A 17,622-nucleotide genomic window follows, 5' to 3' on the forward strand; every position below is an offset into this window, starting at 1 on the left:
TTTATGAAAATAAGAGTGATAGAAGAGCTTACTTTTTACTCAACTGAAGGACCTTAAAAGGAAAAGAGCATATACATATACCTTTGCCTTACTAGTTTACTTATAACTACTTCTACAGGGTTAGTATTGAAAAACATATTAGAGATTAAGAAGAACGTATTTGGCTTGAGGAATCCTCGCAGTAAAATAGACAGAATCAAAGTAGAGACCAGGGGAAAAAAGGAGTAAAACAAAACCGGCTTTCAATTTTATACCTCACTCCTTCCTTCTGAAGTTTATGTATATTTAAGGGCTCTTTTGTTTAAACAGTGCATATCTGGATTGCTTCCTGAGGGTTAGTTTCGGCTCTGAATCATATATTTAAATACAATCTCTTAGAACATCTTTCCCAGCATTAGCTATCATTCATGTAGAAAATAACTGCATAAAGCATCATTTACTTGTGACGTGACACCTACTTATACAGGCATGCAAATGTTAGAACAAAAGCTTCCAAACTTTCTTATATTGCGGTACCTAGTGTCTCAGTAATCTTTTCCCTCGTACACGTAGGCAAAACAACCAAAGAGCCTGACAGTTCTGTTTATTAAGTAGTTAGGTCCAAATAACATAACTATTTGTGTCCTAAAAACTTAGTAGCCAGTTAAAAAAATAACACACATGAACATCAAAAAATATATGTGTGTGTGTGTGTGTATATATATATATATATATATATATATATATATGTATAGTTTGTCATTCTTAGTAAATAAGTTACAATGGGAACTTCCCAAGCCTTGGAATCAGACTAGATATAACCATCCTCACTTCCTGTTCCGCACTGATTTTCATGTTGCCCAGTTTTGCAAAGATATGGCATCATCTAAAAGAACAGAGCCGAATGTAATGGTAAAGCTGTGAACCACCTCCAGCTAGTAGTTCATGGGTACCTGACAGATGCCACATATTACTGTGCTTCCCTTAAAAATTCAAGATATTTTGAGGTACCCTGGTGAGTGTACTGCAGTGCTCTAAGGCACCTCATGCACAGTTTGGGAAATGCAATATTAGAAACATATAAATTATGCTGAAATGTGTGTGGTTCCCATGAGTGAAATTTAAATAGTTTAAATTTTGTTAATCTGAAACATTCTACCAGACTTTTTGAAAGTCTAGAGGAGCAACTGTTATTACCACATAAAACAAGTTCAACCCTTGGTTGGTTTAGATTCTTGAAAGCAGCCTCAACATTTAAAGATTTTTTAAAATAACTAGAATTTGAATTTTAAATTTTAGCATTTGGAGTTATTCCCTTAGTGTCTTTCTTTTTGCTAATTCTCTTCTACTCAGCCACATTTCACTTTGGTAGACCCATCCACTTTAATTAAGTCATTTATTATCTTTCCTTCCATTCAACCTCTTTTAATCTGAGACAGAGTTCTAATTCATTTACTGGGAGTGGAGGAGAAGACAAGAGGAACTATTCTATTGTGAGACAAGTAGAAGCTTTTTTTTTTTTAAAGGGAAAATAATAATCACATTATTCTCAAATTGCATTGCATTATCATTTTGAAGTTTTGCCAAGTCATTGAAGTCATCGCTCCATAATTGTATTTTAGAGGGTGCTGTTGCTCATAGAGGACGGATTCCTTAAGGCAAAGAAATGTTCTCATACTTTTAGACATATGCCATGCCATATAACCTTATGGAAACAAATTATAATTCTGATGGAATTTTACACAGTGTTTGGGCTCTTATGATATCAGGAATTTGGACAAACTATCATGAACTTTATTTGCTTTCTTGAAAATTGTTTTACCTACTTAAAACAATGAACCTTCCACATGTCACTGATATGTATTGAATAAACCAAGGAGTAGTGTGTTTATTAATAGCTTAGAAGAATATTTTTATCTCATTTATCCCATGTCTGTGTTTTAAGAGATCTTCTTCCTAAGAAGTTCATTCCCTTCATTTCCAGGGACACTGCCCTAAAACAAAAGAAGTTGAAGCATTTTGATTGATCCCTTGACTATGTGTTTATATACACAAGGTGTACGACTGCTCTGAAACCTCCTACATCCAAAGCTACCCTGAGCCTAATAAGCATATGTACCTGCTTATTTTAAAATGACCTCCATTCTCTCCTATTCAGCCATTATAGAGGAATTTAAAAAGGTATTATTTAGACAAGCAATCAAACACTTTGCTTCTTGGCTTTATGTCTAGCAGCCAATACCAGTAATGTTGAATAGTACCTGAGCTTCTTGGGCCAAGACTCTGGTCCTTTCATTTATAAAAGGAAATGATAAAAGACCTTTTACATGTCTAAATTACATGATCCAGAGTTCTACTGCTTATTCACCTAGCTATTTCATGACGGTCAATGTGAATTCCAGAATTATAACATCTACCCTGTTTTCAGTTTTTATTAACTGAAACCACATATGTACATACAGTATCAGTATACTGCATACAGTACAGTGTATACAGTATGAAATTTATCTTTACAACAACTTGGTACGGTAGTCATAGTTATCTTTCTTTTATAAACAGAAAAACTGAGGGGAGAAGAAACTAAGAATGTTGACTGAGGACAGACAGCTAAGAAGTTAATAAGTGGCAGAGGTAGGGCTCAATCCAGTTCAATCTTTTATTAAAATCTATATTCTTAACCACTTTGCCACAGTGTCTCAAGGGAAAACTAGAATAAATAGAGCAGTGAAGTTCTTGCTGTAGTTTCTGCTCTAACTTTCTAGTTACAGTCTTACTTATAGAAGAAATAAAGCAGATAATCTGGCTTACTTAAATTACATAACATGATAAAATTTTAAACAGTTTAAGCATTATTACATTTTATATATGGCCATTGGCAAATAATATTATAGTATTAAATAAATTACCTTTTCCACTGCTTTTTCTCCGGTTGCCAGTATGAAAAACTTGAGTAGTAATGTAGTTTTATAATTTACCAGTAATAATGCCAGCTTAAAATAAGGATTTGTTTCTTAAATGGTAGAGGTTAGTATAAAAATTGTTAATGGTGTAGAAGACAGGTTAATACTGAGGTCCTATAATTTCACCCTGTCTCCCTACCCAGCTCCTCCAGGGTGATTCCCACTTCATGCAAAGCCCTCCTCACAACCATTCACCCCATCCTTGGCCAAGAATAACACCAGAGTCTCCAGTAACAATGAAAGGGGCCCAAAGAGCAAATATTTGGAAGAGGCACACAGGTCATGCAATGAACCATTATTAATGGGACTTTCAAATATTGCTGTGACTCTCAGTCCTGATGGAGAGATGCAAATAAGCAAGATCCTACCACACTTCTAATTATATTAGTAGCTCAGGTATGGTGTTTCTTTCTCTGAGCATTTTTTTGTGCCCCATCATATTATGGTCAGTGATTCTTCACCCCTCCTATCATTTAACTCCTCAGAATTCCTTTACTTATTTAGTCTCATGGAAATTACTGATACATAATTATAAGAATAATAACATTAAAATTCTAATATGTCAAAACTAAAGCATATAATAAAAATTTTCACCTTATTTCCTGATTCTTACTTTGTTTTTCTCTGCTTAACACTGCATAAGAAAAACTTTTTAAATTAATTAAAAAGATAAGATCAGTTTAGAGTGTTAGCACCTTTGGGTTTTATGAACATGCACCATCAGGAAAGTAAAGGGAATATCACTCAGGCTAAATGCACCCAGAAAGTTTTAAGTCCATATGCAGCTGGTTTTAAAAAAAATATTGTTACAACTTTTAGTTAAAGGTAAAGAGAGGACTTCAGCAAGAGAAAAATAAAGAGTCACATACAAGGGAACACCCATAAGGCTGTCAGCTGGTTTTACAGCAGACTTTGCAGGCCAGAAGGGAGTGACATGATATACTTAAAGTGTTGAAAGGAAAAAAACCCCTACAATCTAGGATACTCTATACAGCAAGTCATCATTCAGAATTGAAGGAGAGAGAAAGAGCATCTCAGACAAGCAAAAACTAACAGAGTTAATCAACACTAAACCAAACTTACAAGAAACATTAAAGGGCGTCCTTTAAGTGAAAAAGAAAAGGCTGTAACAAAGAAATAAATTATAGGAAGGGGAAAATGCCACTGGTAAAGGCAGATATATAGTAAAGACAGGGGTTCAACTACCTAAATAAGCTACTACAAAGGTTAAAAGACAAAAATTGTAGAAGCAACTAAAACTACAATAAATAGTTAAGGGATTGATATGAAGATATAAAATATGATACCAAAAACAAAAGGTGGAGGGGATAGTAAAAAATGTGGCTCTTTTAGAATGTCCTTGAACTTAAATGACTATCAGTTTAAAACAAGTAGATATAGTTAAAGGTCGAAATATATGAACTTCATGATAACCACAAATCAAAAACCTGCAATAGGCATACAAAAACTAAAAAGAAAAGAGATGAGCTAAAGCACATCACTAAACTAAAAAGAGACTAAAACTAAAAAGACATGAACACAAGCATACAACTAAAGAAAATCATCAAACCACAAGGGGATAGACTAAAACAAGAAGACAAAACAGAGAAACAACCAGAAAAAAGTAACAAGATGGCAATAAGCACATACCTACCAATAATCACTTTAAATGTCAATGGACTAAATGCTCCAATCAAAGGACACAGCGCGGCTGATTGGATAAAAAATAACCCATCTATATGCTGTTTATAAGACACTCACTTGAGAGCTAAAGATACACGGACTGAAAGTAAGGGGCTGATAGTCTATGCAAATGGAAACAAAAGAAAGCTGAAGCAGCAGAACCTTATCAGACAAAATAGACTTTAAAACAAAGTCTACAACAAAAGACAAAGAGGGAATTATATACTATATTATGATAAAGGGATCAATACAAGAAGAGATTACACTCATTAACATATATGTGTCCAAAACAGGAATACATATATAAAATATTAACAGAAATAAAGGGAGAAATGGACAGTAATACAATAATAGTAGGGCACTTTAACATCCCAATGACATCAATGGGGAGATCATCCAGACAGAAAATAAATAAGGGAACAGTGGCCTTAAATGAATCATTAGGCCAGTTGGACTTAATAGATATCTACAGGACATTCCATCCAAAACAGCAGAACGCACATTCTTTTCAAGTGTACATGGAGCATTCTCCAGGATAGATCACATGCTTGTCAAAACAAGTCTCAACAAATTTAAGAAAATAGACATTATATCAAGCATCTTTTCTGACCACCATGGCATGAAACTATAGATAATTTATAGAAAGAAAAACAGGAAAAGAACAAGCACATGGAGACTAAACAACATGCTGCTAAAACAACAGTGGTCAATGAAGAAACCAATGAGGAAATCAGAAAATATCTTGAGACAAGGCAAATGAAAATGGGAACACAACACTCAAAAATATATGGGGTGCACCAAAAGCAGTTCTAAGAGGGAAGTTAATAGTGATACAGGCCTAACTGAAGAAATAAGAAAAATCTCAAATAAACAGCCTAATTTACCAACTAAAGGAATTAGAAAAAGAAGAGCAAAGTCCAAAGTCAGCAGAAAGAAGGATATAATAAAGATCAAAGCAGAAATAAATAAATTAAAGACACTACCCCCCCAAAAAACAACAGATCAATGAAACCAAGAACTTATTTTTTGAAAAGATAAACAAAATTGATAAGTCTTTAACCAGGTTCATTCAGAAAAAAAAAAGAGAGTACCCAAATACACAAGATAAGAAATGAAAGAGAAGCTACTGCTGTTATCACAGAAATACAATAATAAGAGAATACTATGAACAGTTAATGCCAACAAATTGGACAACCTAGAAGAAATGGATAAATTCCTAGAAACATACAATATTCCAAGACTGAATCAGGAAGAAATAGATAATTTGAATAGACTGATAACTAGTGTTGAAATTGAATCAGTAATCAAAACCTCCCAAACAAAAGTCCAGGACCAAAGGGCTTCACAGGGGAACGCTAACAAACATATAAAGAAGAGTTAATACCTATCTTTCTTAAACTATTTCAAGAAATTGAAGAGGAGGAAACACTTTCAAACTCATTCTATGAAGCCACCATTACCCTGACACCAAAACCAGAGAAAGACAGTGAAAAAAAAAGAAAATTACAGGCCAATATCTCTGATGAATATAGATGATTCTATCACTATATGCAGATGACATGATACTGTATATAGAAAACCCTAAAGTCTTCATCAAAAAGCTATTAGCACTAATAAAGTAATTCAGTAAAGTTGCAGGATACAAGATTAATATACAAAAATCTATTGCTTTTCTATACACTAATAATGTATTAGTATTATGTATTTTCTCAGGAAGAGAAGGTAAGAAAACAATTCCATTTAAAATCACATCAAAAAGAATACAATACCTAGGAATAAACTTAACCAAGGAGGTGAAAGACCTATACTCTGAAAACTATAAAGCACTGATGAAGGAAACTGAAAACGATAAAAAGAAATGGAAAGACATCCCATGCTCTTGGATTGGAAGAATTAATATTGTTTAAATGGCCATTCTACCCAAAGCAATCTACAGATTTAATGCAATCCCTATCAAATTACCAATAACATTTTTCACAGAACTAGAACAAATTATCCTAAAATTTATATGTAACCATGGGAGAGCCCCAAATTGCCAAAGAAATCTTGAGAAAAAAGAAGAAAGCTGGAGGTATCATGCTTCCTGACTTCAGACTATACTACAAAGCTACAATAATCAAAACAGTATGGTATTGGCACAACAAGAGCCATACAGATCAGCTGAACAGAATAGAGAGCCCAGAAATAAGCCCATGCACATATGGTCAATTAATCTATGACAACGGAGGCAAGAATATACAGTGGGGAAAAGACAGTCTTCAACAAGTGGTGCTGGGAAAACTGGACAGCTACATTCAAAGGAATAAAATTAGAACATTTTTTTCCACACCATATACAAAAATAAACTGAAAATGGATTAAAGACCTAAATGTAAGACCAGAAACCACAAAAGTCCTAGAAGAAAACATAGGGAGTATGGTCTTTGACAAAGATCTTAGCACTATGTTTTTGGACCTGTCTCTTCAGGCAAGGGAAACAAAAGCAAAAATAAACAAATGGGGCCTAATCAAACTTAAAAGCTTTTACACAGCAAAGGAAACCATCAAAAAAATGAAAATGCAACCTACTGAACATGAGAAGATATTTGCAAATGATATGTCCAATAAGGGGGCAATATCCAAAATATATCAACAGCTAATACAACTCAATATCAAAAACACCCTGATTAAAAAAATGGGCAGAAGACCTGAATAGGCATTCTTCCAAAGAAGACATACAGATGGCCAACAGGCATGTGAAAAGATGTTCAACATCACTAATCATCAGGGAAATGCAAATCAAAACCACAATGAGATATCACCTCACACCAGTCAGAATGACCATCATCAAAAAGACCACAAACAATAAATGTCAGTGAGGAATGTAAAGAAAAGGGAACCCTCCAACTTGGAAAACAGTATGGAGGCTACTCAAAAAATTAAAAATAGAACTAACATATGATCCAGCAATTCCACTCCTGGGTATATATATATATCTGAAGAAAATGAAAACATTAATTCAAAAAGATCTATGTACACCAATGTTCATGGGAGCAATATGTAAAACAGCCAAGATATGGAAGCAACGTAAGTGTCCATCAACAACTGAACAGATAAAGAAGTTTGTGGTATATATATACAATGGAATATTACTCATCCATAATAAAGAATGAAATTTTGCCATACGCAACAACATGGATGGATATAGAGGGTATTATGCTTAGTAAAATGACTCAGACAGAGAAATACAAATACTGCATATTTTCACTTATATGTGGAATATAAAAAATAAAACAAATGAATGGATATAACAAAACAGAAACAGACTCACAGATACAGAGAACAAGCTAGTGGTTACCAGTGGGGAGAGGGATGGGGGGGCATGTGAACAATAATGACTTTAATAATAACTTTAGAATAGACCTAATTTTAATGCTTGTCATGCTTGCAGAAAATTACCCAGGAAATTATTTCTGCAAACAATATTTATTTTTTCTTCTTTAAAATTGAAAGCAAAAGTTTCACACAGAATCACCTGAGCTAGGCTTAGAGTAGTCTCATGTTGCTTTTATAGTGCCCCTGAAAATGAGAAAAAATACTGATTTTCCAAAGTGACTCAATAAAAACAAAAATTGATGAAAATACTTATGAAATAAACTGTTCCAAATAAATTATATGTTTGGTTAAGTCATATTTAAGCAGAAAACTTACTACCATTCTCATTGAAAAGCTTACAAAAATGGTTATCCCATGCCCCTCATTCATTAGCAAGGATATCAAGAATGCAACTGATACCATGTTTGGCAAGAGCCACAAATTTGAACACTTCAGGAGCCAGGTGCAAAAGGTAAATAAATGAGGCAAGTTAAAGCATATCCAAGAGCCCAGCATTTAGCCTTTAGTAATGGCCTCCAAATGTCTTTTATTAAGCAGTCTTTTATTGAAAGCTGTCTTTTATTAAGCAGCCCTGTGGTATTTGTCCCTTTACACTTAGGGAGCACCACCCAGCCTCCCAGTGAAGTGTAGATATTGTTATTACCTCCATTTTATAAATGAGAAAATGGAAGCACTAAAAGGATCAGGAACTTGTCTGTGGTCACACAGCCCTGCATAGTAGTGCCTAGGTAAATGACAAGCAGTGTGACATCAGGACATGAGCTTCTACTTACCATTAATATGGGCTTAATAATTAGAAAATGGTAAATGAAAGTCTTTACACATGTTAACCCATTTAATTCCCACCATAACCCTGAGAGGTAGATACTAGTATTTATACGTTTTACATATACAGAAACTGTATCATAGAAGGTTAAGACAGATGCCCAGTGTTACATGGCTAGTAATTGCAGAGCCAAGAGTTGAAGGCCCAGGTGGTCTGCTTCCAAGCCCCTGCTCTTGGTATGGCTCTCAACCAGAACGATTTTGCCCTCCAGAGAACATTTCAATGTCCAGAGACATTTTGGTTGTTAAAACTGGGGGAGGAGGGAGATACTGGCCTCTTATAGGTAGAGGCCAGGGATGTAGCCAAGTACCCTACAATGCACAGGACAGCCTCACACCCACAACACAAACTGTCCATAGTGCCACTAATGGGAAACATGGGTCTATGCGATTATGACTATGCAGCCATATAGATAGACAAATAGGCCATTGGGAGAGATGGGGACTGACAACACATAAAATCTTCATCTCTAAATAAATCTGTGCTATCACATTGTTTTCATGCTGTCTCTGTCCTCTAAAAAGTGAACTATAAAAAGTAATCCAGATAACTGAATACTTTCATTTAACCAAGACATTGGTTTTTTGTTTTGTATCTTATTATGATATTCAATGTTTCAAATTCTATATTATCTTATAAGAACTTTTTATAATGAAACTCACTTTTATGGAGAATCTTAAAACACTTATTTTCTTGTCACTACACAGGCATATTATTAAAATTCATACATCTCTACATAGTTATCTCTTTAACTGAAACTGTCTCCATTGAATCTTTCTTACCTCATCTTCCCTTCTAACATTTATAAGTTATTTCCCACAAATCACAGTGAAGGTGTTGGTGAAGAAGAAAAATGTGAATGGAATCCTTTTGCCCTTAATTACTTAGCAGCTGCCTTGGCACATTGCTTTCCCTTCTCCCTTCTGCCCCAGAAATGCTTGTTATCTCCATTAATTATTTTCAGAGTTCAGAGAAACAATATGTAATGGGTTAGACAGAGGGGGAGTTAAAGCTGAGGAGCAGTGACGTCACCAGCACAGGACAGCTGGCCGAGAGGGAGTGTTCCTGCTAGTGAAATACAAGACATAAAAGATAAAATACTTAAAAGATACTATGCTTCATGGAGGAAAGGGGAAGGGGTTTCAACAGTGGCCATTAATCCAAAATTCTCCCATCAACAATGGTTTGTTTAAACATCTATTAAACATTTGTAGTTTTAACAATCTGCCTCGAGGTACTTGGAATTTTCTTTAAAACATTTCTTTCTAGGCTTAAAAAATGTGTCCTTTTAAGCTTAAAAATCCAACTGACCTTCTTAATGATCTTCGGAGCAAACAAGAACTTTCTAGATTTAAATTTTGTGTACTTTTGGTCAATGTGACTTCCTGTTTTTGAAAAGGGGAAAGAGATTAAGCAGCCTCCAAAAGCTGCTTACATTTTGGACTGTTCTTTAATATTGATTTTATGTGAGTTAAGTATAAGCTGGTTAAAAACATATGGATTAAATTTTCCTGAAAATATGAATGGTTTTAAAAATTAAGAAGGGGGAATGCTTGGCAAACTGTGATTATTTTTTGTCAAAGCAAAAATATTTGAAAAGTAGTTGTTGCCCTTAAAAAAATATTCCCAATACAGCTAGACTTACCTTCTTTTACTTGTTCTCTTTTTTGTTGTTGTTCTCTTTAATTTACCAGCATTATGCAAACTGTCATAAGTCTATTTTAAGAGTATGCATATTATTAGGAACAAGGAATAAAAATTTATCTGATAGAACTTATATTTTGGGGATTGTTCTTCTATTACTCTAAAATTATATTCTTAAGAATTGCTGTGGGTAGAATTTTTCTTATGCAAATCCATGTGGTAATATTTTTTATACCCCTTTGTAAATTGGAATCATATCACATTTAATTGTAGTTCAAGAAAATTTTGTTTCTACAAAGCAATTATAGATTATATAGAAATAAAGGATATTTGTTATGATTATTATCTTAGTCCATTCGGGCTCCTATACCAAAACATCATAAATTAGGTGGCTTATAAACAGCAGAAATTTATTCCTCACAGTTTTTGAGGTTGGTAAGTCCAAGATCAAGGCACTAGAGGATTCGGGGTCTGGTGAGAGCCTACTTTTTGGTTCAAAGACAACACCTCCTAGTTATAACCTCATATGGCAGAAGGTGCAAGGGAACTTTCTCCACTGGCTCTCTTTTATAAGGGCACTAATCCAATTCAAGAGGGCTCTACCTTCAAGACCTAATCACATCCCAAAGGCCCATCTCCTAATATTACATCACCTTGGAGGTTAGGATTTCAATGTATGAATCTGGAAAGCGGGACATAGATATTCAAATCACACCAGTTACTCATGTTAGTGATGGTAGTTTTAAGCACAAGGCTGTGTCTTATATCTTATTAAACTTATATATATAAGTTTAATAAGTGGGTCAAAGAACTTAGGCTATAAGTGAAACTAGTAAAATTAGCTCTTTCTAAGTTCATATAGTTGCCAAAATCCAGAAATATTAACCAAGGTGGTTTAAACAAAATTTTCCCTTAAGAAAAGCACAGTTAGCATCGCAGGGTGAAAGGGGAAACAAAAACTACAGAGTAATCTGAACTTGAATCAGATGATACTAATTAGGCTCAGTCACATGATCCTTGGCTTACACTACTAGGCACCAAAAACAGGTGGGCCCAACTGCAGGTGAAGTTTGACATCATTTCTCTAAAGGTATCTAGAGTTGTTATTTGAGATTGCTTTAATATCTAAAAGAGCATTTATAGAAAGAAAAATATCAAGTACTATGTCTTACTACATAACTTTATATAGCAAATTCCATAGTTGTCAGATTTCTCATATTTACTAAGTTTTATTCCCTTTCTACTCATCCCCTGCTTTCTTTCCCACTACTGCAAAGAGTGTCACAGTTAGAGCTACATAAGTTTTATATATCAATGTAAGACAGATTTGTAATACAAATATATGTATACATAAATGACAAAAAAGTATAATGATAATAAGTTGAAAGATCTGTAACCTACACCTTGTATAAGCTCTTGGAAATAAAAATTATAATAACCGCTATTAGCTTTGAGTATATGCAAGAAACTGCTCTAAATAATTCACATACTATTGTTATCTTTCTACTTTTGCCAGCAATCATGGAAGGCAGATACCATTCACATGTTATAGAGGATAGATCTGAAATACAATTTTTATCATAAACTGATAATCCGAGATTTGAATACAAGGTTTTCTTCTTTTAAACAAACTTTGTTCTATACCATGTTATATATCAAATTTTTATATGTATGTAAATATGTATATATATACATGCATATATTTGCATTTTAAAACTTGTTACTGAATTTCACCTCAGAATGTGATTGTCACTAATAGGTCTCTGTTTCTGAATATTAAATAATCTGTCAATTATATTACTTGGAGTCCAATGTTAATCTAAAGAAGTGCTAAACACTCTTTGTACTATGTTGAATGCAACCCTCTTCGTTTTTCTGAATTTCTAAGGTTTTTATGGAGCCTTTGTCTTTAAAATATCCTTAATAATGTTGATGTTGACCTTATTTATTTTATTTTATTTTTTGTGGTATGTGGGCCTCTCACCGTTGTGGCCTCTCCCATTGCGGAGCACAGGCTCCGAACGCGCTGGCTCAACGGCCGTGGCTCACAGGCCCAGCCGCTCCACAGCATGTGGGATCTTCCCGGACTGGGGCATGAACCCGTGTCCCCTGCATCAGCAGGCGGACTCTCAACCACTGCGCCACCAGGGAAGCCCTGACCTTATTTTTTAAAAGAATTTAAATGCCTCTAGTAAAATGATAATCCTTCCCAACACAATACATTTTTGTTAATCATACAGTTTTCCTCATAACAGATGTTTGGAAGTGTGTGGAATTGAGCTACTAAATTTCACTCCCTTCTTTATTTCATTTTCTGTTACAGGAACATCCCTCGTTAGGCCAACTTTCAGAAAAGTTAATAGACAACAACATTAATGTCATATTTGCAGTTCAAGGAAAACAGTTTCACTGGTATAAGGTATGTTAACTCCCAAAATATAAAAATTAAAATGTTTGCATCTATAGTTAAAATTAGAATACTTTTTAGAACCCCAGGTAAGGATTCTGGAGTTATTATACTTTGTACAATCTAAATTTAATACTGTATTAACTAACATAGCCCAAGTGTCCATTCCTCTGGTGAGATGGGGCAGGAGATGCTCTCCTCAACTCCTTGCCTGGGTGGGCAACTCAGGCTCCAGGGCCAGCAGAAATCCTCATATGAGGGTCCCACTGAGTTCCCCGGTCAGAGTACTGTAGCTGAGTGGAGTGGCTGCTTGGGACTACTGCTCAGGTGCTGCAGAAAGCCTTCTTGGAATCTGACATGTTATCACTCTGGGACCATTGGCCAGCTACTCCTGACTTGGTCACATGAAGGCTGACTGTTACAGACTCTGAACTGAAGAGAACCAACACTATTAGGGTATCTCGCACCACCATGAATGCAAGGTACTTCAATTAAGAGTATCAGGAGAACATCTATAAATCCCAGACTGGCATGTGCAAGTTCTGCTGGTGGAATAACCCAATGTATCTGGGTGACCTTTGGAGACAGCTGAGACAGAGCTACAACAGGGCAGTGGCTGACACCCAACTCATAGCCCATCTTCTCCAGCCGTGTGGCTGCCAGGGTCTTGGGGCTCCGGCCGGCTGTAAGGCCTGAGCCTCTGAGATGGGAGAGCTGAATTCAGGACATTGGTCTACCAGAGACCTCCCAGCCCCACGAAATATCAATCGGCGAGAGCTCTCCCAGAGATCCCCATCTCAAAGCTAAAACCCAGCTCCACTCAATGACAAGCAAGGTCCACTGCTGGACACCCCATGCCAAATAATTAGCAAGGCAGGAACACAAACCTACCCCTCAACAGAGAGGCTGCCTAACATCATAACAAGTTCACACAAACCCCAAAACACACAACCAGACGCGGTCCTGCCAGAAAGACAAGATCCAGCCTCATCCACCAGAACACAGGTGCTAGTCCCATCCACCAGGAAGCCTACACAACCCACTGAACCAACCTTACCCACTGGGGGCAGACACCAAAAACAACAGAAACTACGAACCTGTAGCCTGCGAAAAGGAGACCCAAAACACAGTAAGTTAAGCAAAATAAGACACAGAAACACACAGCATATGAAGGAGCAACGTAAAAACCCACCAGACCAAACAAATGAAGAGGAAATAGGCAGTCTACCTGAAAAAGAATTCAGAGTAATGATAGTAAAGATGATCCAAGATCTTGGAAATACAATGAAGAAAATACAAGAAATGTTTAACAAGGACCTAGAAGAACTAAAGAGCAAACAAACAAGGATGAACAACACAATAAATGAAATTAAAAATTCTCTAGAAGGAATCAATAGCAGAAAAACTGAGGCAGCAGAAGAGATAAGTGACCTGGAAGATAAAATAGTGGAAATAACTACCACAGAGCAGAGTAAAGAAAAAAGAATGAAAAGAATTCAGGACAGACTCAGAGACCTCTGGGACAAGATTAAATGCATCAACATTCAAATTATAGGGGCCCCATAAGAAGAAGAGAAAAAGAAAGGGAAGGAAAAAATATCTGAAGAAATTATAGTTGAAAACTTCCCTAATATGGGAAAGGGAACTGTCAGTCAAGCCCAGGAAGCATAGAGAGTCCCATACAGGATAAATCCAAGGAAAAACACTCCAAGACACATATTAATCAAGCTATCAAAAATTAAATACAAGGAAAAAATATTAAAAGCAGCAAGGGAAAAACAACAAATAACATACAAGGGAATCCCCATAAGGTTAACAGCTGATCTTTCAGCAGAAACTCTGCAAGCCAAAAGGGACTGGCAGGACATATTTAAAGTGATGAAAGAGAAAAAACTATAACCAAGATTACTCTAACCAGCTAGGATCTCATTCAGATTCAACAGAGAAATTAAAACCTTTACAGAAAAGCAAAAGCTAAGAGAAACCACCAAACCAGCTTTACAACAAATGCTAAAGGAACTTCTCTAGGCAGGAAACACAAGAGAAGGAAAAGACATACAATAACAAACCCAAAACAACTAAAAAAATGGTAATAGAAACATACATATCGATAATTACCTTAAATGTAAATGGGTTAAATGCTCCCACCAAAAGACACAGACTGGTTCAATGGATACAAAAACAAGACCCATATATATGCTGTCTACAAGAGACCTACTTCAGACCTAGGGACACATACAGACTGAAAGTGAGGGGATGGAAAAAGATATTCCATGCAAATGGAAATCAAAAGAAAGATGGAGTAGCAATTCTCATATCAGACAAAACAGACTTTAAAATAAAGACTACTACAAGAGACAAAGAAGGACAGTACATAATGACCAAGAGATCAATCCAAGAAGAAGATATAACAATTATAAATATTTATGCACCCAACATAGGAGCACCTCAAAACATAAGGCAAATGCTAACAGCCATAAAAGGGGAAATCGACAGTAACACATTCATAGTAGAGGACTTAAACACCCCACTTTCACCAATGGACAGATCATCCAAAATGAAAATAAATAAGGAAACACAAGCTTTAAATGATACATTAAACAAGATGGACTTAATTGATATTTATAGGACACTCCATCCAAAAACAATAGGATACACTTTCTTCTCAAGTGCTCATGGAACATTCTCCAGGATAGATCATATCTTGGGTCACAAATAAAGCCTTGGCAAATTTAAGGAATTTGAAATTCTATCAAGTATCTTTTGAAACCACAATGCTATGAGACTACACATAAAATAAAGGAAAAAATCTGTAAAAAATGCAAACACATGGAGGCTAAACAATACACTACTAAATAACCAAGAGATCACTGAAAAAATCAAAGAGGAAATCAAAAAATACCTAGAAACAAAGGACAATGAAAACACGATGACCCAAAACCTTTGGGATGCAGCAAAATCAGTTCTAAGATGGAAGTTTATAGCAATACAATCCTACCTCAAGAAACAAGAAACATTTCAAATAAACAACTAACCTTACACCTAAAGCAATTAGAGAAAGAAGAACAACAACAAAAAAAAACCCAAAGTAAGCAGAAGGAAAGAAATCATAAAGATCAGATCAGAAATAAATGAAGAAGACATGAAGGAAATGATAGCAAAGATCAATGGAAATGAAAGCTGGTTCTTTGAGAAGATAAACGAAATTGATAAACCATTAGCCAGACTCATCAAGAAAAAAAAGGGAGAAGACTCAAATAAGTAGAATTAGAAATGAAAAAGGAGACGTAACAACTGGCACTGCACAAATGCAAAGGATCATGAGAGATTACTACAAGCAACTCTATGCCAATAAAATGGACAACCTGGAAGAAATGGACAAATTCTTAGAAAAGCACAACCTTCTCAGACTGAACCAGGAAGAAATAGAAAATATAAACAGACCAATCACAGGCGCTGAAATTGAAACTGTGATTAAAAGTCTTCCACAAACAAAAGCCCAGGACCAGATGTCTTCACAGGTGAATTGTATCAAACATTTAGAGAAGAGCTAATATCTATCCTTCTCAAACTCTTCCAAAATATAGCAGAGGGAGGAACACTCCCAAACTCATTCTACAAGGTCACCATCACCCTGATAACCAAACCAGACGAAGATGTCACAAAAAAAGAAAAGTACAGGCAAATATCACTGATGAACATAGATGCAAAAATCCTCAACAAAGTATTAGCAAAGAGAATCCAACAGCACTTTAAAAGGATCATACACCCTGATCAGGTAGGGTTTTCCCAGGAATGCAAGGATTCTTCAATATGCAAATCAATCACTGTGATAAACCATATTAAGAAATTGAAGGAGAAAAACCATATGATCATCTCAATAGATGCAGAAAAATCTTTCGACAAAATTCAACACCGATTTATGATAAAAACCCTCCAGATAGTAGGCATAGAGGGAACTTACCTCAACATAATAAAGGCCATATACGACAAACCCGCAGCCAACATCATTCTCAATGGTGAAAAACTGAAACCATTTCCTGTAAGATCAGGAAGAAGACAAGGTTGTCCACTCTCACCACTATTATTCAACACAGTTTTGGAAGTTTTAGCCACAACAAGCAGAGAAGAAAAAGAAATAAAAGGAATCCAAATTGGAAAAGAAGAAGTAAAACTGTCACTGTTTACAGATGACATGATACTATACATAGAGAATCCTAAAGATGCTACCAGAAAACCACTAGAGCTAAACAATGAATTTGGTAAAGTAGCAGGATACAAAATTAATGCACAGAAATCTCTTGCATTCTTAGCCACTAATGATGGAATATCGAAAGAGAATTTAAGGAAATACTCCCATTTACCGTTGCAACAAAAAGATAAAATACTTAGGGTTAAACCTACCTAAGGAGACAAAAGACCTGTATGCAGAAAACTGTAAGACACTGATGAAAGAAATTAAAGATGATACAAACAGATGGAGAGATATACCATGTTCTTGGATTCAAAGAATCAACATTGTGAAAATGACTATACTACCCAAAGCAATCTACAGATTCAATGCAATCCCTATCAAACTACCAATGGCATTTTTCACAGAACTAGAACAAAAATTTCGCAATTTGTATGGAAACACAAAAGACCTTGAATAGCCGAATAGCCAAAGCAATCTTGAGAAAGAAAAACGGAGCTTGAGGAATCAGGCTCCCTTACTTCAGACACTACTACAAAGCTACAGGAATCAAGACA

At 35.4% G+C, this 17,622-nt stretch overlaps 1 protein-coding gene across 1 annotated transcript in view; it reads left to right on the plus strand.

Annotated features, from left to right (window-relative positions):
• The window catches only part of ITGB8 (integrin subunit beta 8), a 97,713-nt gene that overhangs the window by 55,387 nt on the left and 24,704 nt on the right, over positions 1 to 17,622 (plus strand). The window contains exon 7 of the mRNA XM_022587879.3: positions 12,790 to 12,885. Coding sequence (XP_022443587.2) covers positions 12,790 to 12,885 — 96 coding nt within the window. The remainder of the gene's footprint in view (positions 1 to 12,789; positions 12,886 to 17,622) is intronic.

This window comes from Delphinapterus leucas, chromosome 9 (genome assembly GCF_059928025.1).
Source record: "Delphinapterus leucas isolate spDelLeu-1000000601 "Yukka" chromosome 9, BTC_Dleu_Yukka2, whole genome shotgun sequence".
Classification (NCBI taxonomy): domain Eukaryota; kingdom Metazoa; phylum Chordata; class Mammalia; order Artiodactyla; family Monodontidae; genus Delphinapterus; species Delphinapterus leucas.